At 35.5% G+C, this 24,237-nt stretch overlaps 1 protein-coding gene across 1 annotated transcript in view; it reads right to left on the reverse strand.

Annotated features, from left to right (window-relative positions):
* The window catches only part of KCND2 (potassium voltage-gated channel subfamily D member 2), a 489,553-nt gene extending 465,518 nt beyond the window's left edge, over positions 1 to 24,035 (reverse strand). The window contains exon 1 of the mRNA XM_032870642.1: positions 22,704 to 24,035. Coding sequence (XP_032726533.1) covers positions 22,704 to 23,818 — 1,115 coding nt within the window. The 5' untranslated portion in view covers positions 23,819 to 24,035. The remainder of the gene's footprint in view (positions 1 to 22,703) is intronic.
* Between the last annotated feature and the right edge of the window lie 202 nt (positions 24,036 to 24,237).

Here is a 24,237-nt window from a genome sequence, read left to right on the forward strand (position 1 = left end):
TGATTAAAATATTATTTTATAAAAAAATAAATAAAGGGGTGCCTGGTTGGCTCAGTGGGTTGAAGTCTCTGCCTTCGGCTTGGGTCATGATCCCATGGTCCTGGGATCAAGCCCCACATCCGGCTCTCTGCTCAGCAGGGAGCCTGCTTCCTCCTCTCTCTCGCTGCCTGCCTCTCTGCCTACTTGTGATCTCTGTCAAATAAATAAATAAAATCTTTAAAAAAATAAAATAAAATAAAGATAAAATATTATTTAATTACAGGAACAGCTTTTAGTCATGTCCTAAATAATTTTTAGTGAACTCAGACACCAGTTTTTTTCTTTTTTTTAATTAAGATTTATTTATTTATTTGAGAGAGAGAGAACGGGGACAGAGGCAGAAGGATAGGGAGAGAGAAACCTAAGCAGACTCTCTGCTGAGCACAGAGCCCGACGTGGGGTTCAATCTCATGACACTGAGGTCGTGACCTGAGCAGAAACTAAGAGTCAGACACTTAAGGACATGACATTCAGGCACCCCAATCTCAGGTCCCATTCTAAAATACATGTTATAACCTATATGCATGTTCTTTCTAAATTTTAAGTTAGATGATAATGTCTATATAAGTATTTTGTAATCATACCTTTTCATTTTATAGGATACTCAATATGATCTAGTGATTTTATAAATGAGAGCCACTACAACAAAAAAATTACTTCCAGGAAGAAAAAAAAGATGATGAAGATTGTTAAAAATATTGCTTGTCTGTGTATCAGGGGTAAGATGGCATCATTTTCTGACTTGCTGTATGTCCATCCTTGCTGACATGATTTACCAATAAGCAAGTCAGGTAAGAGTCTACAATGAACTTTCCTTGTATTCAATGTAAAGTCTATTTCTAAAGTAGTGACATAATCAATCCTCTGCTATAATCAATGTATATTTTATGCAAATATATGTAGATGATAACTCTATATAGAATACATTAGGAAACATTCTAGAGAATTTTTTCCTCCTGCAATAAGATAAAATAAACAGGGCTCTACCATCTACCCACTTTTTCCACTACATTATTTAAGAATGGCTGTGTTGAGGACTGTGTTTCATCTTGAGTGACTTCAATTAAGAAATCTGCAAATCACAAACCAACACATGGCTAGAATACTTTGTTGTAACAGTCTTGGTAAATATACTTCGAGAGTAGAAAATTCAGTTTTGTTGTTGCTGGTCCTGACACACTTTAAACTAAGCCTTTCCACAGCACTTCCACCTCCAGAAAGATAGTTACAGTCCTACTACTAATTATTTGACACATATAATTTCTGAGCCTAAATGTTTCTGTGGAAAGTGCACGTTTTGGGGACAAACAGAACTGACATCGTCATTTCTTTCTAAGTCACCTTTTACTTACCTATGAAATACAAGCAATGCCTTATGTTGTAGAATCACATGTGAGGAGACATAATGTATATAAAGCAGAGCTGAGCCCAGCGCCTGACCCAGGCTAATTACTCATTAAGTGAGAGCTTCTGTCAGGATGATGATGATGATGATTGTCATTTCATCCCTTGGAATGAATTAGATCAAATAAGAAGGAACAGGAAAGCTGCATGTGTCTGACCCTTTTCCTCAATCTATCCCAGTTGACTTAATAGGCTCATTATTGATGATCCTCCTTGGGACTGAAGGGAAAAATGATCAGAAACCTGAATGAAACTCAGCCTCTGGTCAGACAGAACCAGAATATCCTGTGGGTGTGGGAACATCTCAATTAGGGTTTTTAATATACTCTTTCTTTCTCATCTCCCTCATCTACTGGATTTCAAATGTCTAGATAGATGCTTTTGGCTACAAAGATCTAGATAAACACACTGACGAACGGACTCCTTTATACCTTTTTCAGAAGAACATCATCTATTGTGTGCTCTGTTTCATTTTTATAACACAATTAAACTGACTCATGGAGAAGTTGAAGCCACGTAGCTAGGTAACACTCAAACAATGCATTTTTATTAGCTCCTAGAATGGAATTTAATGATTTTAAAAATCTGGTAGAATTTATCCTTAAGTAGTAAATACTATAAGTAAAGAGAAGAAAGAAATGGCTTTATGGCATTTCCAGTAAAAATAAAAGACCTGTTATTTTACCACAAGATCGATACAAGTCATTGCATTTAGGCCCCATTCAGAAATACACAGTGTTAGTGTCATGACAGTTCATGATCTCAATGTACTTTCTTCCAGTCAGATGAACTTCAGAGGATTTGAGATCAAGGCAATGAGGGTGGAGGGTGTCCAGAAAACACATTACATTGCAATGTTCAAATGACTTAGGGAAGCTCACCCCAGCAGAGAAAAGCCTAAGGAGGGACATGATAGCCTTCTTCAAGTACAGCCCTAGAAAGGATATGAAAAAGAAAACTCATTCTGTTCCATCTCTAAAACCTAATTTGAGAAGGGAGTTGAGGGAAATTGGAAGGGGAGGTGAACCATGAGAGACTATGGACTCTGGAAAACAATCTGAGGGTTTTGAAGGGACAGGGGGTGGGAGGTTGGAGGATCCAGGTGGTGGGTATTGTAGAGTGCACGGATTGCATGGAGCACTGGGTGTGGTGCAAAAATAATGAATACTGTTACGCTGAAAAAATAAAAAATTTAGAAAAAAATAAAAAATAAAACCCAATTTGGATAAATAGGTGATAGAGGAAGGTGTCCATGTCAGCATAATTTTTAAAAAACCTGATAAAAATTTGAGTCCTGCTGCAAAGAAATGGGCTGCCTTAAACTTCCAAATACAAAGAATATTCAAAAAGTTCATAGAAGGCTATATAAATATAGAGAAAATACTAGAGAGTCTTTCAACTGGTGGAAATGTTAAATAGGTGACCTATAGGAAAACTGTTAGTTTCAAGATTCTATGGTTCTTAGAAAGAACTACTGTTTGGAAAATTCCACCTAAGTGTCTGTATTTATGAACATGCCACTAAATTTATGTAAGCATCATGAATTATGATGGCTTAAACAATGAAGATGAAATCAAAAGGGATTTGGATATCATTGCTCATGAGTGGAAATTAATTAGGACAAAGGGAGCAGAGGCACTTAGAAAATCCAGAAGTAATATTTAAATTAATTGCTTTCTTGTCACAGAAATGTGTCTTTCAAAATAACTACAACAGGGGCACCTGGCTGGCTCAGTCAGCAAAACATGCAACTCTTGGTCTCCAGGTTGGAAGTCTGAGCCCCATGTTTGGTATAGAGATTACTTAAAAATAAAATCCTAGACAAATAAACAAAATCCCCCAAAATACAGCTAGAATATTTACAGTAAAGACCCATTTAACCTGTTTCAATGTAATTACCTCTGAAACAACATATTTATATCAGAGAGCAAATGTATAGTAATAGTAATAGTGCATTATTTATGTATTTATACTATGCATCATTTAAAACTACAATGGGTACAGGCGAACTTAAACTATTTGGAAAAAAGGCAAATACTGACCATGTTTTACCAATAACAAAAAAATTAAGAGAAAACAACACATATAGAAATCAGCTCAAATGTTAGCTTACCTGCATGAATCTAAATAAAAACTTGAAATGCAATAGATAAAAAATAAAAATTCATACTTAAAGGGGGAAAAAAAGAAAGTGAGATTACATGCATCCTAGCCATTCTCTCCTGTTTACTAGGACAGTCCTACAGAGAGAAGGGGAGGCATTGATAGGATAAAATCCATGTTCAAATATCCTGGCAATTTCATATACTCCACAGTTTCTAACCTGACTACAAGAATTGATGGCTGACTTTTGTTCTTTCCAACTCAGGCAAATGATCACTCATTTCAAAGCATTAAAAAGTTCCTCACACATTTTATATCACGCAAACACAAATATATTTTTACATTGCGTCCAGGCTCTGCAGAGTCCGTCAGTGAGAAGAGCCAGGATTTAAAATTCCAGCTTTGTACTCCTCTATTCTCTCTACTTTTATCTTTCCTTCATAGTGCCAAGTATATTTTCTGGCACATAGGAATAGTCAATACATTGAGTTAAATGAAATCTAGATTCTGTGTTTACTTGCTAGGTTTTGTATATGACTGTGAGTTTGGCTTTCTGTATTTCTGGGCATCATATTTGCTTCTGTTAACAGTGTTCTGATATGTTAGACTGTAGGCAACACTTAGTGTACATCAATTTCACAGATTATTAATAAATACCAATCTTCTAGTCACGGTGAGAGAGTGTTACAGAGAACTGTGTTATAGCGAGCTAAACTAATATGTCATGTCACAGATTATTTAGGGGGGTATCAAGGCTTAAGACCATAAAAGATTCAAGTGTCATCTAATTCAATCTCTGCTCCATCCTCCTGCTAAAACTGGTCTCCCATTTCATAAAAATAACTCAAATTTTTATGTGCTCAGAAAGACATTTGTAATTTATTGTTTCATGCATTGCATGGATCTTTATTGATCACTTACGAGAGTCAAAACACATAAGAAAAGTAAAAGTATATATGAGAACAAACAACTGATAAGTGGAGGGATTATTATTTATGCTACAAGGATTACTTTCAAATTCATTCATAGCAGAATTTATTAAGATTCAAAAAGTGACAAGTGATCCCAGATTTTTGTTCAGTCAACATTCAACAGACATTTTAGTGCCAAATGAATCCCCACACTGTGCCCAGAATACACTCTGCATTTTTCTGCCACTGGGACTTTGCTTATGCCAGGTAAGGAAACTCTCCTCTATTCCCTGCTATGACTGTCATCACTAATTGGTCGTGGCACCCATTAGTGGTGATCCTGGACATGCCTGAGAATTTTTTCTCATCAGTCACACAGGAAACATCCAAATTCTAATAGAGTTAGCATACAAAAAAAGATATATATATATATATATATATATATTTATATTTTCATAGGTCTTAATAATATGGGATGGTGAGTAATGTGCCAGGTAGACAACACTCTATGTCTAATGGTTTTGCATTAGATTTAGAAATATTCTCTATATGGCCATTACTTACGCTGATTGTCTATAAAAGCTAAGGGCATAATATTTCCTGATAGCATAAATCTGGAAATCATTGTCTGAAGCTCAGAAGAATGGCCCAGGGTAGATATGTATAGCTATGAGCCAACAGCATAGAGATGAGAGAAATAGCACATACATGGAGGGGAATTCTTTAGACAGTTAAGGAAAATGAATAAGGATCTGGAAAACAGTTATAGAGGAATCAATCAGCATATTAAAAAGGTGTCAAAACTCTAGAAATTTATTTCATGTATAATTCTTTCAAGGTATGTTGAGCTGAAGACATAGCACCTGTGGAAATTTTACTTCTGTATGTAGCTACTTGTGTGTCGCAGGTTGTGCAGTTGAGAGAGAAGCAGCTAGAAAGTACTGGTGACTCTCGAACAACATGGGTTTGAACTGGGCAGGTCCAACTACATGCGTATTTTCTTTGATAAATACAGTACTTTAAATGTATTTTCTCCTTAATATGACCTCCTTAAAAAACATTTTTTTCTCTAGCTTACTTATAAGAATATAGTATCTAATAAATAGAATATACAAAATATGCATTAATAGATTGTCTGTGTTACCAGTACAGCTCTCAACAATAGGCTACTGATAGTTAAGGTTTTGGGGAGTCAAAAGTCACTTGAAGATTTCTGAGTGTGCATGGAGAGCATCAGCACCTCTAAAACCCATGTGGTTCAAGGGTCAACAGTATTATGAGCAATGTTCAGTTCCCAAAATGAATTGGACATTTGACTCCACAGTAAAAAGACTATATATATATATATATTCAGTATCTGTGATCCACAAAGCATTGTTCTAGCCATTGTTATAAAACCTATGGGGGAGATTTCAACTCAAGTGTGAGGTTCTTTGATGCGAGAACTTTTGTCAGCAGGCTTACTGAGGCACCTTAAAGCTAAGTCCACAGTTAATGGTATTATTGATCCCTGGACTTTTTTTTTTCCTTATTTGGTTTCTAGAGATACTATATATAAACAGAAATACAATGAGAGTAGAGAAACAAATTATTTTTTAAAAAATTTATTCCTAGCTCTTCGGTAAAACCCATTCCTCTTAAATCAACTGAAATAAAGGTGAAAGGCGTTTTGGCTCAGATCATGATCTCAAGGTCATGAGAGCCACCCCAGGTGGGGCTTTGGGTTCAGCATGGAGCCTGCTTGGGCTACTCTCTCTCCTTTTCCCCCTCCCTCCCCAGCATGTGTGTGTGCATGCTCTCTCTCTCTAAAATAATAATCATGATGATGATGATGTGAAATAAAATACAAGTGGACAGGAATTATAGACTCAACTAGAATGTATCTCGGATTAAAAGTTAAAAAAAATGTTGTTGTCAATATTTGAGATTCCACTGGCGGGTCAGCACTTGGTATTTGGCTGACAATGGTCTGACCTAAGGCTCAGGGAAAGAACAGCCGCTGCTCTCAGCCAATCCACTGAGCTTTTCTGCAGGAAGAAGACCGACTTAATTCTGTGACTCAAGGCTCAAAATCTTCCGTAGAAGCATAAGGTTCTTTTACTGGGATACCTGATCAGAGACATTAACTTTTTGTTGGATCTTTTTTGGTATTCTTCCAGAAGAACTTTGTATGTCAAAATTCAGACTTGCTTCTCAGAACACGTTCTATTGTTTTGGTTCCAGCGTCTGATTTGAGCTAAAAGTTTGCCTGATTTTTTAATGTTAGTTCCAATTGTTTGAACTTAAATGTACTCTTCCTGGAGTGGTCTAATTTTGATCTCATGTTTTCCACTTTACTGAGTAATTATTTAGCATATTTTCATTTATCTCTTACCAGTAGGAATCAAAATATGGTAAAGCAAACGGAGCAGTAAATACATGGTATGAAAAAATAATAGTGTTTATGTCTATAGGGGTGGTGCCTGCCACAGCTTAGGGGCCCAATCACTGTAGACTCTTTCCTGCCCCACTGTAAGAGTCAGATTATCTCCTTACACATTTTTCTTCATTTCCCCCTTCCTCTCCATATGTATCCTGTTCAGGAAGAAAGGCTTTACAGAAGCGTCGTAAGACTCTCCATCCAGTAATCTGATTTGGGATAAATCTGCATCATCTACATTATCTCACTTCAAACCAAGGTTTCAAATGTCATGTCAGACCTCCTGATCTTAACACTAAGCAACATTTGAGCTTGAATGAGATTATATTCATGAGGCTTTTATAACTAAATCATAATTTTTGCCTCTAGATTTCTTTTCCTTATGAATGCTAATAACCAGAAATCCTGTAACCACAGCTAATCAGATAGCATCCTCCAAGGCAAGGAAGTGAACATCAATCCTTGGCCGTCTTGATCTTCAATAGGCCTTTCACACTCTCTACACCTAGACCTCGTGGGAAAAGGCTTATTGCATACTTCCCTATGTCTACCAGGAAAGAACACAAAGTCATTTTGGACAGACTGAAAACATGAAGAGCCAATTAAAAAGCTCAACATCAAATCAGCCATTTAGTAGATTTTTACATAAAACCTCCTTTTATGCTCCATTATGATCTAAGAATCCATCAGTAATTTGTTTTTTATCTTTAGATCTTCCACAGTTCAAATCTCTAACATGTGATTAAAAAATATCCTCTTTGGAAAGTAAATCCTTTCAAATCAATTTTCTGTTTATAGAGAAGAAAAAGGAGGGGGAAAAAAGGAGAAAAAATATTTATCCAAAGGAAATTTTCATCTCATAAGATTTAGATTATCTTTGTGCCTCGTGCTGTTTTGCTCCTCATAAGCTCTCCCCTTATTCTGCAGCTCTGAACCAAGACTGCACATTCTTGGCTTTCATTATGACCAACTGGTTGGTATCTTGGGACTCCACTAAGGAAAGCTCAACTCACCCACCCCTGGCAGTTAAGAAATCAGTAACTTTTAATACGTACAACCCTAAATTCTCCAAAGGAAGCAGCTCTGTCTTCTTTACTCCAGTTGCTCTCCAGAATACTAGAGAGTATTGGTTACTGTCCATGAAACCTTATTTCATAGCACAGAACAGAATAGGGCTTTTGCAATAAAGAATCAGGTTATCACCTACAGTCAAGATTCTTGAATTCCTATCTATGTTTCTCTCTATACACCTTCATTAAGTCACACTGAAAACTACCTCTTATTATCTACTTTGTCTGGATCATTACATGGTTTGTTTTTTACCTCATTTTGAAATTCGAGCGCAATGTCAGTAATACTCCAGGATGATAACAGTAGAGATAGGCTCATACGTTCTTCCAGATTAGTGGTTCTTAAAATTTAATGTGAGAAGTAAAAATGCAGCCATCATGATTCCTATCTCCAGATATTATTTAAACTGTTTTAGATGAACACTAGGAATACCTTTTTTTTTTTTTTTTTTTTTAGGAATACCCATTTTTAGTAAGTGTACCAAGTGATCCTAATTCTGGTGGCTTTCAATCCACACAGAAATGTCACTCAGAATTTGCCAACTCTACATATGAATCTTATTATCTGAAAGTTATATATTTTGATCACATCATTTATATTTCCTATGAAAATACTTTTATATTCATATAGTATTTGCTTGGCATAAAAAGGCCGAATCAAAACTATTTCTAAATATTTTGGAAACTATTGGTGCAGACACTGTTCATTATGTTGGTGGCTAATAGGATCCACTGACCAGATTATCTTAGACTCTACCTCTTCTAAAAAGAAACTCTTCCAGAAGTATGATATCTTCCCCTCTTCGATAAACAGATCTGTGAAATATGCTACACTTTCCTTTTTTTCTTTGGCTGCCAGGAAGTTCAGAGCTGAATTTATGTTCACTAATGCTTTATTTAACATAATGTTTTTCCTCTCCATCTTTAATAGTTGGCACTTGTTTATTTAATATTTCGGTTCATTTGACAGCAAATTGTTTCAAATCCTCTTTGAAAACTGGCATAGTTAAAAAAATAATAAAGGAGTGATTAAGCATATAATTCCAAAACAAATTTGCCAGAGACATGAAGTTTTTGTAATTTGATAACCCAAATTCATTAACTGTTGCATTTTCAACAACAATGAAAAGTTTTATAGGAAGACTTAAAATTCCAGTTTCTAAATAGGAAGTACCTCTTGATTTAAGGTGTGTCTTCAATCAGTATCTCTTCATTTCCAGGGATCATTTCCTGACTGTCTGCTGGGTGACCCATTAGAGACTTCTCCCCCTTTTATTCCTAGTTTATTTCCTTATTTCCTTCCCTCCCTCCTTGCTCCTTCCCTCTCTTCCTTCCTTTCCTTCCTTCCCTTCCAAGCTATACATATTTAATGTCTACAATTTGATGAGTTTGGGGACGAGTATACACCCATGAAACCATCACCACCATCAAGGCCACAGACATATTCATTACCTCCCAAAGTTTCCTCCTACTCCCTTACTACTTTTTCTTATGCAAAAAAATACATACTATATTTACTATTAATATCATATATTTAATAATTATCATAATAATAATCCCTCATGTAGCACCTTTATAGAAGGTAGCGTTCTAAGAACTTTATATATTTGTATTTAATTTCCATAAAAGCCCTAAGAGGCAGGTATTGCTAACTTATTTCACAAATGGGAATCTTAGGTAAATAGAATTTAAGTAACTTGACCAACACCATTGAGCTGGTATTTAAATCCAGGCCATTTCTAATATGTTACCCTCTATATTTATGACCTTTTTGAGTGAGTCATCAAAAGGGTTATTGTAGAGGAGATCGAATTCTAAATAATATCTGGTAAGATTTTTACATAGAAAAAATATGAAGAAAAAGGCCTCAAATGTCACCAAAGAGTCCTTTATAACAGACGTTCTGTAGATTAATGGGAGAAAAAAAGAACACAAAAAGGTACAAAATGAAATATAGAGTTGTTCTTCCCTCGCTTCTTGAAAGTATTATCATTGTGTTCTCCTAGAAAAATAACAGGAGAGAGTACATATGTATCAACTTATGCACACGTATATAATACTTACATATTTATACATTTTATATTGATGTCTATGTGTCTGTACTTTTTAAAAAATATATGGGTATATACATTAACACATATTTTAGTAACATTTAAAATAACAGATATACAGGGGTTCCTGGTGGCTCAGTTGGGTGAGCACCTGCCTTTGGCTCAGGTCAGGATCTTAGGGTTCTAGGATGGGAGCACCCTGCACCCGGCTCCCCGCTCAACAGGGAGCCCGTTTCTCCATCACCCTCTGCCTGCCTCTCACCCTACTTGTGCTCTCTCTTTCTCTCTCTGTCAAATAAATAAAATCTTCAAATAAATAAATAACAGATATGAATCCAGAAACTGGACCCTGTATAATGTGGAGAATAATAAAGAGATGGAAGTAAAAGGAATGTGAAGAGCTAAAGTGACTATTCAATTTATTTAGTTTGGCTTTAACTGTACATTTCAGAACACACTGCTAAAATTCGGTACTTGACTGAAAAAACAATACCCTTTAATTCTGAAATAGAATAATCTTACTTTTAATTTAGGTGATTATGAAGGTATTTGGGCTCTTCACATGAAAAGAATAAAGTTCTCTCTGAAATCAACAGGCATTCCTGAATAAAAAGTGCCTTATTTCCACAGAGAAGAGTTTATAGGAATTTTGTAAATTATATTTTCTTTTTTATAAGAATATTTACTGTTATCTTCTTACATTTTGTAACAAATTCGTATGATTTTTTTTTAAAGATTTTATTTATTTATTTGACAGACAGATCACAAGTAGGCAGAGAGGGAGGCAGAGAGAGAGAGAGGAGGAAGCAGACTCCCTGCTGATCAGAGAGCTTGATGTGGGGCTTGATTCCAGGACCCTGAGATCACGACCTGAGTTGAAGGCAGAGGCTTAACCCACTGAGCCATGCAGGTGCCCCTCATGTGATTTTTAAAGCCAAAAGCACAAACACTATGTTAAAAGAAAGACAACAGATCAACATATATGCATTGTAAATTAATTATGCTTTTCAAAACACTGGCCTTTTTTTTGCAAACATTAAAAAAAATGCAGGATCATCCATGAACTAGAAATAATATTCACTTTAATTTCCATAATTAAGAATTTCCTGAAATGGAGGTAATTTCCTCTTGACATTTATTCATATATCCTGTTTCACAGTAATGTATCTCCTTCTAAATGTCTACGAGGTGTCTTGAAATTAGCACAGTTTTTTCTAACTGCAGTAATATTATTATAAATTAGATAATATGAATGGAGAAGATGTGGGCAGTTTCTTGGTTGTACAAATGTTTGTAGAAAGTTATATGTAACATTTTATTTATAAAATGTTAAAAATGTTAAAAATTTATAAAATACTATAAAGTCTCTGAAAACCAACTGAACGTCATTTTCAATCCTCATTCTTAATTTCATATGAATGAGTAAACCAAAGCCTTGCAAGATATTTTCAGGTTTGATGTTTTCATATTATTGGCCTTGAGTTCCAACATGAAGCTGAAGTTAAAATATTTCACATTGTGAAAATATAAATGCAATGTTTACCAGAATGAATCTTTTCAGGTTGAAAGAAAAAGAAAAATCCAACTACAAGTCATGGAGTTAAACACAATGCAAGTTAGGATTGCTACAATTATGTTACCAGTTCATTTCAAAAAGATCAAGGTAAAATGCCGCCAGTAAAAAAACTGCATTCTTAATTTCTTCATAGCAACTCACATCTAACCATTCTTCATAGCAACTCACATCTAACCATTGCATCTCACTGCCACATAGAAATCATTTTTCTGAATTTTTATTTATTAATTAGTGAGTAGCTTAAGTGTCAACTGATGCAGCAACTTTGGAAAAATTTGGTTTCATCCCCCAAAGTTAAGTATTCATACCTATGAACCACCAATTACACTCCAAGTTATATACATAAGAAAAACATTTGCGAATGCCAACAATTTGCACAACAGCATTCTACCAAAAAAAAAAAAAAAACCTAGAACTAACCTGGAAGGCACTAAAGAGAGAGGCGTTGAATAAACTGCAGAATAATCACATAATGGAGCAAGAGATTATATACTAGCAAAAAAAATGAATTATTATGCACAGCAACAATATGGATGAAACTTGGTGATACATTATATGCAAGAACCCAAAAGACTGTATGCAACATAGTAGCCTTTCATAAAGTTAAAAAATCTCCCAATTAAAAATACAGTTTTAAGAATGATAAATACAGGATACAGGATGATAGTTATCTCCAGCAGAGAAAGACAGTGGGACACAACGGGAAAAAGAGGTGCTAATGTTTAGATGTAGGTTAATATCAATGATACAGCTTTAGTTTGGGGGTAGGCTCTTGCCTGTATATATTATGTTTGCATATCACATTATTAAAATTTATTAAACACATAAAATGATAAACAGGGCTATGAATGAATGAATGATAGAAGTGTGTCATGATAAAGATGATAATTACTTAAATTCTGTGTATCTGGAGTAAAACAAAAGCAATGCATCTTGGCTTAGCTCTTCAAGCATATAGCTCTTTTAAATACAGGCTACTGAAATGCAAGGTCCTCTTATGATTTATCAATTGGGCTTCATCTTGAAGATTTCTCCCAAAGTACTAGCAACATCTGGTTACCACGTAATTTTTCAGAATGTTAACTTTTTTAAAAAATTCAAGGGAATTAAAAAATTCCCCTTCAGTAATTCCAGGGATTAAGACAATATTTTTATATGTTTTTCAAAGTGAAATTATACTATGTAAAAAAGTTTGAGATGATCTTCTCAACATATATTCATTGTTATGGTGTTTAATTGAAAAATATTTAAAAATATTCTTTCATTTGAACCTTAACATGTCTTTTCACTTTATGAAGAAAACATAACATGATTTTTCTGGGGCAATTTATGAATGCATCTGATATTCTAAAATTTGAATTCCTATTTTTCATACCAAAGCAAGTCAAACAAATGACTTGACACTGATTTCATGACCTGCTTTTAACATCACCTATATTAAAATTAACAAAATCATAACTTTAGTCATCTAAAATTCATAGTTGAAACTTCAATTTAATAATTGCCTTTAATTTCAAAAAGATTTAACAAGTAGCAGATGACCAAGGGAAAAATGACAAGATGAGACTTATTGCATGAACTTGTTTACCTACATTACTAGTTCAGTTATATATGTATAATTTATTGTATAACGGGGGAATACACACACACACACACACACACACACATATATATACACACACACACACACACATATATAATTTTTTATCTAATGGGGGCTATAGACTAGTTATATATGTGTATAGTACTTGGTTTTATTGCTCTGCTTTGTTTGTAATATTTTCCTTAATGGTTATACAATAGAGAAAGAAATATGGAGGAAAAAAAGACTTCAGTCAATTGTGCCCTAAGAGTATTAGACTTCAAAAGATCCCCAGAAATCAAGCTGATATTCTTCCACTATCTAGCTTTGTGATTTTGCTTCCTAGTTTTTTCAAGTATAAACTGAGAAGTTTCTACAAGATGATTTCTAAAGATCCCTGCAAATCAAAATTCCATGATTTTAGTAACTTTTTAGAATAAAGCAGAAAACCAGACATTTGTGAGAGTCCATATGTGTTTTTTTTTTTTTCCCCTGACCCAGTAGTGTCCAATATGCATTACTAGGCTGATCTAAGTTAAGGAGACTACAAATACATGTGTTTACTTTTCATTCCCAAACAGCACATTTGGTAAGAACTACTAGAAACTAAAGTTCCACAGTTAGATCTGAAACAATATGCATAAGGATTTTCTTTTTCCAAATGTATTAACATGGTATAGGTTTACATAGTTTCAATTTCTGCATCAAGATGAAAAGAAACCAGTTCCCCATTCAAAACAAAGGAAGGCTAGTAATTATCAGAATGTAATTGTCATGATCGTTCCACATGCAAAGGACAGGGAATACCAGGACTTTTTCCTTTGTGATGACCCTCATGAACCCTCGCTTATATCATCAGAAATCAAGTCTCCAGATAGAAGTACTGGGTAGGATGCAGAATTATCTGAAGGACAGAGGTTCTAATGGGAATAGAACACCAAATTGAGATGCCACACTGACTTCCCTTAGACTTAGCAAATATTTTCACAAATTGCTCATTTGGGAGACACACACACAAACTTTTTTTTTTTTTATGTTGTTGATCCAATTCTTGTTCTTCCAAACCCAAGTGCTCTCCAATTATCCATTTATGTTTATGTTTTACTCTCCAGCACGATGATTCTTACCAAAGCAATGCCTCTGTAAGTTTTCACAAATACACATCTGCTACATGTATGGTTCCAATTTAATTTGAGTTTAAGAATACATATCCTCTGGCATTTTTAAAGACATGTAAACTCTTTTTTTCTTTCAGATTCACAGAAACAGCCAAACACCTGACCAGGGATACATGTACCTACTGAAAAGTGAAGGGAAGAAAAAAAGGAATGAAAATTCTTTAAGTAGAATCCAAAGTATATATGACATTCTTGCACATGAACATTAGAATTGACAACTATAATTCTGTAAATCTATATTCAAGATAAATAATAATCCCTAGTCATTTCTCAGATAGCTCCATATCTATTGACAAATACTTCGGTCTTTTCAGCTAACATGTAGAATTCATTTTCTCATTTGAACTAGGTTTATTTTTGTCAGTTGGGAATACTTTAATCATGCATTCTTATAAAATACTCCATTTTTCTGGAAAATCTCATGAATAAGTAGATACAAATTTCAAGTTAAGGTAAGTATAATGAATCTAACAAAGGATGAGGATTTATACATGGTGAAGAAATTAATGCTAAAATGACCATTTAAGAAATGTTAAATGTTCAGAACTTGCGCTCATTTAAAGACAAAAATCATATCCTATCTTTACCATGCTCATAATTCTTGAATGTGTCCCCATTATGTCTTGAATAAAACCAGAAGTCTTTATTATGGTCTACAATATCCCACATCATCTTGTCCCCTCTACCTTTCAGATAGCATTTGCTACTAAGCCCCTCCCCTTCCTTGCTTAAATTACAGTGGCCTTAGGTGGAGTACACCAAGGCTCCTCTTAATCTTGAGGTCTTCGTACTTCTTATCCCTCCTCATCTAAAGCTCTTTACCCAGATAGTCACAGAACTCACTTCATCCCTTCAGTTGGCCAACAGTCTTGCTCTTACCTCATTTATTTTGTTGGTAGCACGAGCTGCTACCTGGAATTATATATTTATACAGTTTTCTTTCCACCTCTGCCACTAGAGTACATGGTCCTTAAGGTCAGGAAATTGGCAGTTACATTTACTGCTGTGGTCAATGACAGGTAGTAAGTGATCAACAAAAGTCTGTTAAATTAAAATGAACTCTATGAGTCACATTTTGATTTGCTGGGGGTATATGCTACTGGTAAAACTGTGGGTTTCCAAAAGCATGATTATTGTTATTCTTAAAAGTGAAGAAAATGAGGACAACGGAAGAATCAGGCCCACATGAGAGCAAAAAAGACAAGACCTTTCACTTTTAGAACAAAACCTTTCCATTCAATCTGACATTATTTCAACTGTCATCCTACTCTTTCAATGTTATTCTTTCTCCTTATTAACTTGGTAATTCACTCCCTATTCTCCCCACACTTTTTATAATTCAGATCTTCTTTACATAACAGACATGTCAAAATTCCCAACGCAAAGTGCACTGCACCATGCCAGGCTATGTATCTACATGTATGTTTACATTTTATATACCTGCCTTTTAATCGCTTCAAGCAGGAACATCTTTCTGATCAACTACATTTATTTTATGTGTCATTTATAGACAACAGTGCAGTATTTTTAAACAATTCCATTTTATGCATAAATGAGTGGGCCTGGAAAGAGAAAAAAGTGCCAGCTCATGTTTACTGGGAGAACTGAGGTTGAAAGACAAGGCAGAACATTTCTGTGCTGATTCGTTTGCATTGTAAGTCATCCCCATATGCTTCCCAGAGGCATCTGCAATTTACCAGCCTTCACCAGGAAGAAAACTGATTAAGGAAATAGCCATTGACAGCCATTAATTCTAACTTTTGAAGAAGATTAGTTACAGATCAAAGAGCGGTGGAGTCTCACAGCTCTCCCAAGTCTAAAAAGAGTAGATTATAGTACAAAGACAAAATACTCAAATAATAAATTCCAATTTTTCCTAACACTGAATGAAGCAAAAGATTAGATTAGTAAATTATTGCCAGTGTTGAGACTGTTCACAGCTAAGGAGCTCTGCATGGCGGACTGGTATCACTTCACACCATGGTCTGCAAAGCTTTAATACAGATTTTTCTGCATTTAGGCACTGAGCTAGTAGGTAATAAGTCCCCAAAAGGGATAGGCCCATACTTCAAAAGCCTTTCAATCTAGGTAGGAAGGCAAGGAGTAAAACCATAAGTTATATACAAGATAGCACTTACTAATGTCAAGTAAAGTCCTAACTATAGATAATGGAGGCTGGGAGGTTGACAAGGCCTTGTGGAGAAGATCATGGTTGAAGTCTAGTTCTCAAAGGAAGAAACTAAAGGGTAACATTCCAGTGGGATCTACACTAAAGCAAGGGACAGTCTCAGTGTGGACAGAAATGTAGAGATGGTGTTGTACCCCTATGTTTTTTTTCAATACCAAACTATATCCTACACTGTCAAATCTAGCTATTGCCAATGGGATAGCAATGGTCATATACATACACACATATACATATTTAAATAAATATAAACAATATATAAATATATATGTGTGTATATACTATATACAAAAAACTATATAGTATATACTATATATATGTATTAAGTGCTTAGAAAACAGTATAAGACATGAAGAGTCTTATACTGGGGGGAAAAAGAGTAAAATCATCATTATAGCTCTGAAGGATAAATAATATTTCCTTTTTGGTGAATGTTCTTTCCAACATTCTTGTTCTTTGAATGATACAGAAGATCAACTCACAGGCCAACTCTTTTTTAGGTCGTTCAAGTCAAAGAATTATTTTCTTCCTCATCAGGCCAGGTAAAATAGTTAACGCCAGATTGCTTTCAAATGGCCTAAGAGTTCCCTGAACAAGAACACATGCTTTTATTACGTCAGCTGGCACCGTGAGACTAGAGCCCAGGACTGTATAAGTACATGCAGAGCCTGCAGTGATACTGAGAAACGTGGTGTGAGTCCCAAAAAGCAGAACTAGGAGAGAAATGCATTATGTCAATAGAATAAAGACAGAACGGATTCCTTTCTTATCCCTATAGTATCAGCAGTAATCCCCAGTTAGTTATTATTACACACTCCCAGGTAATATTTCAAGGTCTTCAGAAAAAAAAATAAGTAAAAACACGAAACAAACAAAAAATGCTGCTGCTATTTAATTACGTCACTATTATGTCACACATGACACACCTCTTCTTGGCAACCAAGTAAATATTTATTTTAAAGAAAAAAAGGAAAATGCTAAGCAAATATACACATTTAAAAATAGGTATGTATGTCATGTCATATACTACCTATATTCAAATGATGATAAAACAAAACAAAGACAGTTAAGATTTGTTTACCTATAATGCATATCACATTTCTCTCCATTTCTTTAAAAGTTCATTTTCGACTCCCAACAATGAACATGATCTATAAAGAATTTTATAAAAATATACGTCATAGTCTGAGGGGAGCCTGGGTGGCTCAGTCAGTTAAGCATCTGACTCTTGATTTCCGCTCAGGTCATGATTTCTGGTGAGATCCAGCCTTTAGTCGGGCTCTGACCTGGGCATGGAGCCTGCTTGAGATTCTCGCTTCCCTCTCCTCTGCCCCTCCCTGCCCCATCGTATGGCGTGCACTCTCCCTTAAACACACACACACACACACACACACACACAATGAACATAGTATGCAAAAATAAAAGTAGTTTTTACCAATAGCATGGCTCCTCATCTGAAAGATAAATTTGGTACTTCCCACTGTGTAAAGATGTATTTGATTAACATGCTAGCAATATTTACATGCAGATGCTGATGCAAGGGAAAGTAATTCTACTCATTTTGAATAATAACTGGGTAAACCAAAAGTTTCTATGTAAATGATTCTGCAAGCTTACTCCCAACATTCCCCAAAGCTATGCAGTCAGAACAGTGATTGATAGCAGGAAAATATTTAAGAGTTCATTCTTTTTAAGAATATATATTTAACAACATATGTGTCATGTAACACATATATATTAAAAGATAAATAACATGTAACATATTTAATATATTTATATGTTATATGAGAGATATATAACATACCTGCATTACATAAAACATATGTGACATATACATGGCATCCCTCTCCAATCAAGCCACTCTAAAAAGAGGACACACTGATGTGGATACATTGTTCGGAAAACTGAGATGAAAAACTATTTTGTGTTTTTATTTCTTAAAATAGCAATTTATTGAAACTATTAAAATTGAAATATTATAGAGGTAGTTTTGTAGAGTCTTATAAATAGAAAACTACACTGAGTTTTCTGAGAGTGCAGAAGTAATTCTACTGTATTTGTTTCTGATGATAGTATACCGTAGATGAACTTCTTTTTCCCTAGATTTATTTAGAAATCAGAACATAATTTTTGTAGTTAAAATCATAAAGGAGCCTTTTATTTTATATTTTTAAAAGATTTTCTTTATTTGACAGATAGAAAAAGCACAGCAGGGGGAGTAGTGGGCAGAGGTAGAGGGAGAAGCAGGCTTTCTCCTGAGTGGGAAGCCCTATGTGGGGCTCAATCCCAGGACCCTGGAATCATGACCGGAGGCAAGGCAGCCGCTTAACCAATGGAGCCACCCAGGCGCCCCATAAAGTTGCATTTTAAACATAAACTTTACAGAAATGCCACGTAGTGGCTTTCTTTCCCATACTGAAAACTTTGATAAAAACAACTGTTACAAAATTAAAGAAGTGGTGGACCGCAGAAATTACACTTCTCAAGTTCTTAAGTTTTCTGTGATGAGTAACACAACCTCTGTTTTTAAAACAAGGGTCTAAAGTAATTGTGCCCAAAATGCAGATGTTGTCTAGCATCCAAGCTCCTCAAATTATTTAACGTGCTACCTGGTACTGCTTCTTACTCACAAGTCATGAACCTGAGGTACAATGGTAAAGTTACTAAATATTTTTTTGCAAAGTCACTTTTGATTATTGACAAACATTTGAAAATTTCCTAAATCTGGCACCATTTGAGTACTACCACTCGAATGAAAAATAACAACTGGATGCTATCTGCCAAAGGTCATTAGGACAAAAGAGGAGTTCCAGGTTCTTTTCCTCCCAAGGGTGTTTAAGGAAGCAATTAGAGTTCACATTATGGAAAGGAGGGAGGTGGGGGAGTAAAAGGGTACTGAGGGCCAGTGAAGGTGAATAGATATGCAGAGAAAGAAAAGATAAAAAGGAAGAGCAGATATATATGCCTACTCAGTCTAAACGCTTCTAAAAAATCTTTCTGATATTCTTTCTTTCACTGATTTTTTTTTTAATTGGACTTTTAAGGTTTCTTTAACAGGAAATGGGTAGGCTTAAAATTATACTTCAAAGCATTAGTTTTATTGGCAAATTAAATAATTAGTTATATAACAAGCATGGTTAAGTTACAGTACAGTGATATGCTTGAGATTTCAAGGAGCACAAAGATGATAAGATGAATACACAATAGTTCTAAGACAGACCTGGTCATTTCTTCAGACCAAAACCCAACTGAACATTGTTTAAAAGGACCTGAGAGGTAGATAATTCTGCCAGTCCTGAATTACAAAGCTCTTGTCTTTTCTTCTCATGTAGATGATGTTTGCATGAGCTAGATTTTTGATAACCACTGTTTAGGATTCCATTTTCACTTCTATTATCATTCATTGATTAATATTAGCTCTATTAAAAATAATAGCCAAGTAAAAAGGGCTTAGAAAGGGCAATGGGAAATTCTTGGTCATCTAGCAGAAACAGCTCGATATTAATTCAAGCTACTGCATATTTTCCAGAAAGTTTAGATCTGACACTTTAGCTTATAAGTTTAAAACTATAGTGAAAAATAAATTCAGGCAATGGCTTTTGTTGAATGTTTTCTGTTCTTAAAGCTGTGAGTCACAATGCAACCAAAGACACCAACAAGGCAGGATCTTTAAAACAGAAATCTGTTTCTCTAGGAAAATAAAATACATTATAACTATATTTTAATGAGGAACTGAAGATGTCTTTCTAAGAAATTTCTCTGTATTATAAAGCATATACTTTCTTAAATGTTCATATATATTTTTCAATAAATGGATTGCATTTTTACTGCATCAACATTTCTACATCTTAAAAGTATGACTGCTCTAGTCCATCAGATCATTAATTAGCTTAATTTCCCCAAAATTAAAATTTTCAGCTTCAGTAAAACTTAAGTCTTAAAAGTAACTCGTGTTTTGCTTCCAAGTTTTGAGAAAGTGTATATACTTAATTCTTCTAATCTACTTATATAAGAACACATGAACTAAATCCATTTCATAGATTTGACTTGGGCATTATGATTTAGTTTCTTAAATCATTTCAAAAGGTAGATGCTTATAAGTATTTTATTTATACAGTAAAAAAAAATAATTGATAGCTAACACTTCCTCTTTTTCTTCCTAAAAGCAAAAATAAATTTTAAAATAAAATTAAAAAATTAAAGTCATTTCAGGAAACAAATTTTAATAGTAGTGTCTCTTGTCTAGAATAGAACTTCTGGCCAGAATGCATAGCATCTCAACAACATTCATTTTAATACTGATACTCATATACACAGTATATGGTATTAAATGATTAAATTAATAAAATTTAATCAAAATGATCCACTGATACTTCATGAAGAACACCAGCATAGACACCAAATTTAAAACATATGTATTTCCTTTTAATGTTTCTTTAATTCCTCTTAAAGCAGAATTCTCTTTTTATTCATAAGTATTTCTGATCTGAAGTCCTGATAGTGATTTGCACTACCCAATTGTCCCTAACAAAGATTTCATATGACAAGAAGACTACAAGACTCCAAACCACACACACATATAAAATTCTCTTTGGTAAAAAAAAAAAAAAGCACCTATACTACACCTTCAAAATTTGTCACAAAACTACCAACAGGATAAGAAGGACATACAAGCAGTAGGATACGAATTTTCACTAATTCATTTTTTTTTAATGCACCAGTAGATCTTAAAAAAATACATGAGACTAAATCAAAATCACAAGCAGTGTTTAGCTTTTGTTTAGCACAATTTAATTAACTTAGCCAAAAATTCTTCACATATGAAATATTCCATTAGTTGGCCATATGACAATATGAGAAATTCTGTTCAATGCAATATGGCTAATACAATTAAGTTGACTTTAACCACATTGTCATTTAAAGAAGACAATTAAATTAGCCAGAAACAACTTTAAAAAGCAGCCTTGGGAATAACTTCTTCCTACAGCCATTACCAAACCCTTACTGAACTGATTAACTATGCAAGAAAAGCAGCAAAAAGCTGAAGAAAGGGCACTAACATCACTACTTGGCTTACCTAAGAACTCATTAAAGTAAAAGGCTCTAACAATTTTATTTTATTAGATCCTGTAATATATAAATCATGCTACTTTTCTGCAGTTTGATTAACACTAATCATTTCACTTTCCCTTTTTTCTACCAACTTAAAAAAAATCTTAATTCTACCTTCATATTAATTTTTTGAAAAAACATTAATTTGAAACGTGCCCCTTTGGTTGAAAAACACCATTACCCCCCAAATAAAAGAATACACAGAAGAATTATAGAAAGAAATCAGAATGCACAAAATTCTGTCATACAATTGGCCCCTGGTGAACATCAATCTCACCAGATACTGCTCTATCTTCTACATGTATTTAATGGTCATAGGCCCATTGCCTGACGGGATCTGTAGTTTCTAAAATAAAAAAACTGTGAGTAATAGTCATTGACTTCTTATTTTGAAACTATGAACCTCTAGTCTTAAATATGCTGCAAGTATCATTCTACTTCATTTAGTAGAGTTGATCAGTTTCAGCCCTAATATTCGAAAACTGTATAATCAGCCAAAATGAAAATGCATGTATATGAATATGTACATATATATATTATAAAATTCTTGGATAATGATATCTATAATCTGTGTTTTATAATATTATAAAATAAGAATTATGGTTCTTGGAGGAAAAATGAATGCCAAAAGTATCTATTTACATGAAAATAATACTTCAAAGATACATGAAAACTTTTCATTTGAATACACTGGAACACTTTCTAGGCATTTCAATATATATTATGCATATTCATACCTTTATGTGGGTGCCAATTTTGTGTTGTTCATTATCATATCTTCATGTATTGATATATATATTTCCCATATTTAGGAATTTTAAAATTTCTTTGTGTATTTATCACTCTCAGGCACCAATACTCAACAGTTACCAGCAAATCCCCTAAACACTTCAATCGCTGTATCATACCCATTTCATAGAGAGTTCCTCAAAACCACTTAGATAATGCTTTCCTAAACCCATTTCGAAAAGAGAAGAGCGATTTCCTCTGAATTACGTAACCTTACTGAGTCCACTCACAATCACCTCCCATACCTTCAACCTCCATCGCATTTCATCCTCGACGGCACTTACCCCAGAGTAGTCATGGTGACGATGGTATACCAGAAGGCAGCAGGGATGCTGGTGAACTTGCTGGCTGAAGACCCCTTCTCTGCGTAGAACATGACCGTGGCAAAAATGATGATAGCCATGGTGAGCGAGAAGAGCAAGAAGCCCAGTTCTGAGGCACAACTCTTCAGCGTGTACCCCAGGATACGCAGGCCTTGAGAGTGGCGGGAAAACTTAAAGATCCGGAAGACCCGGAAGACCCGGAGCGTGACAAAGGCTCCGCTGACATCCTCATTGTCTGTCATCACCAGCCCAATGTAATAAGGCAGGATGGCCACCACGTCGATGATACTCATGACGCTGCGCACAAAACGGTAACGACTAGGTGCAGCAGCCAGGCGAAGCAAGTACTCAACGGTGAAGATCATGACACAGGCTGTATCCAAGCAAAAGAAGGCCACCGCGTAGCGCTCCCCGCAAGGCAGTTCTTTAATGTGCCCCGGGCTAGACCCGCATGGCACTGTCTCTACCACATTCGCGATGACTGAGACGGCAATGAAGAACCCTGTAACATAGTAGAACACCAGGGCCATGGTGCTGGTGTGGGGGTTCTCGAATGCCCGCCAGACCCTCTGCCGAGCAGTCATGGTGGGCAGCGCGCTCTCTCCGGTGTTGTCAGTGTCGGCGTCGTCCTGTAGACGCTCCGCGTTCTCTCGCCTGCGGTCCTTGTACTCCTCGTAACAGCAGTCGCCAATGATCTCTGGGATGAGGCCGAAGAAGGCCAATTCTTCATCATAAGCAGAGATGCACTCATGGCGAGGATAGTGGAGCTTCCCGGTGCGGTAGAAATTCAAAATGTGGCGGAAGATGTCTGGGTCACGGTCAAAAAAATACTGCTGAGTTTCTGGGTGGTAGAAAAAGTCCCTCTCAGAACTGCCCAGCAGAGTGTCTGGATAGCGTTCCAGGGTGTCCTGCCATGTCTGGAAACGGGTGCCACTCACATTGAGCACAATCAGAGCATCTTGAGTTCTTTTTCTCTCCTGCCTTGGGGGAGCTGGCATGGGCCCCGAGGCCACAGGCATCCACCCAATGGCTGCTGCCCTGGCAAAGGGCAGCCATGCTGCTACGCCTGCCGCCATGGTTCCTTGAAGTGGAGGCAAGAAGGGCAACCAGGCCTCTACAGTGGGGCAAAGTAGCCACAATCACTCACTTCCGCCCGTCGAACAAAATACCACTGAGAAATGTGGTCCGGAAGTATCACTCCTATTCCACGGTAGAGCTCCTGGTAAAGTCACAGTTCTCAGAAGGGCAAGTTTCCCTCAAACACAGGAATTTGGAGTAATAAGAAAAAAAAAAACAAAACAAACAAACAAACAAAACAAACAAAAAAAAAAAACAATGTCCTAACAATCACGCCCAGCAGAATCTAACCAAACCTCTTCCAGCAGGTGAACCAGGCCACTCCTGGCACAAATAAGTACACAGCTGACTTTAGACGCAGCAATTTTTTCAAACAGGTGTCTGGTTTTTCCCTGACACAGTCCGGATAATGTACGGT

Source organism: Lontra canadensis, unplaced genomic scaffold (assembly GCF_010015895.1).
Source record: "Lontra canadensis isolate GAN:19392208 unplaced genomic scaffold, GSC_riverotter_1.0 scaffold2, whole genome shotgun sequence".
In the NCBI taxonomy this organism is placed as follows: domain Eukaryota; kingdom Metazoa; phylum Chordata; class Mammalia; order Carnivora; family Mustelidae; genus Lontra; species Lontra canadensis.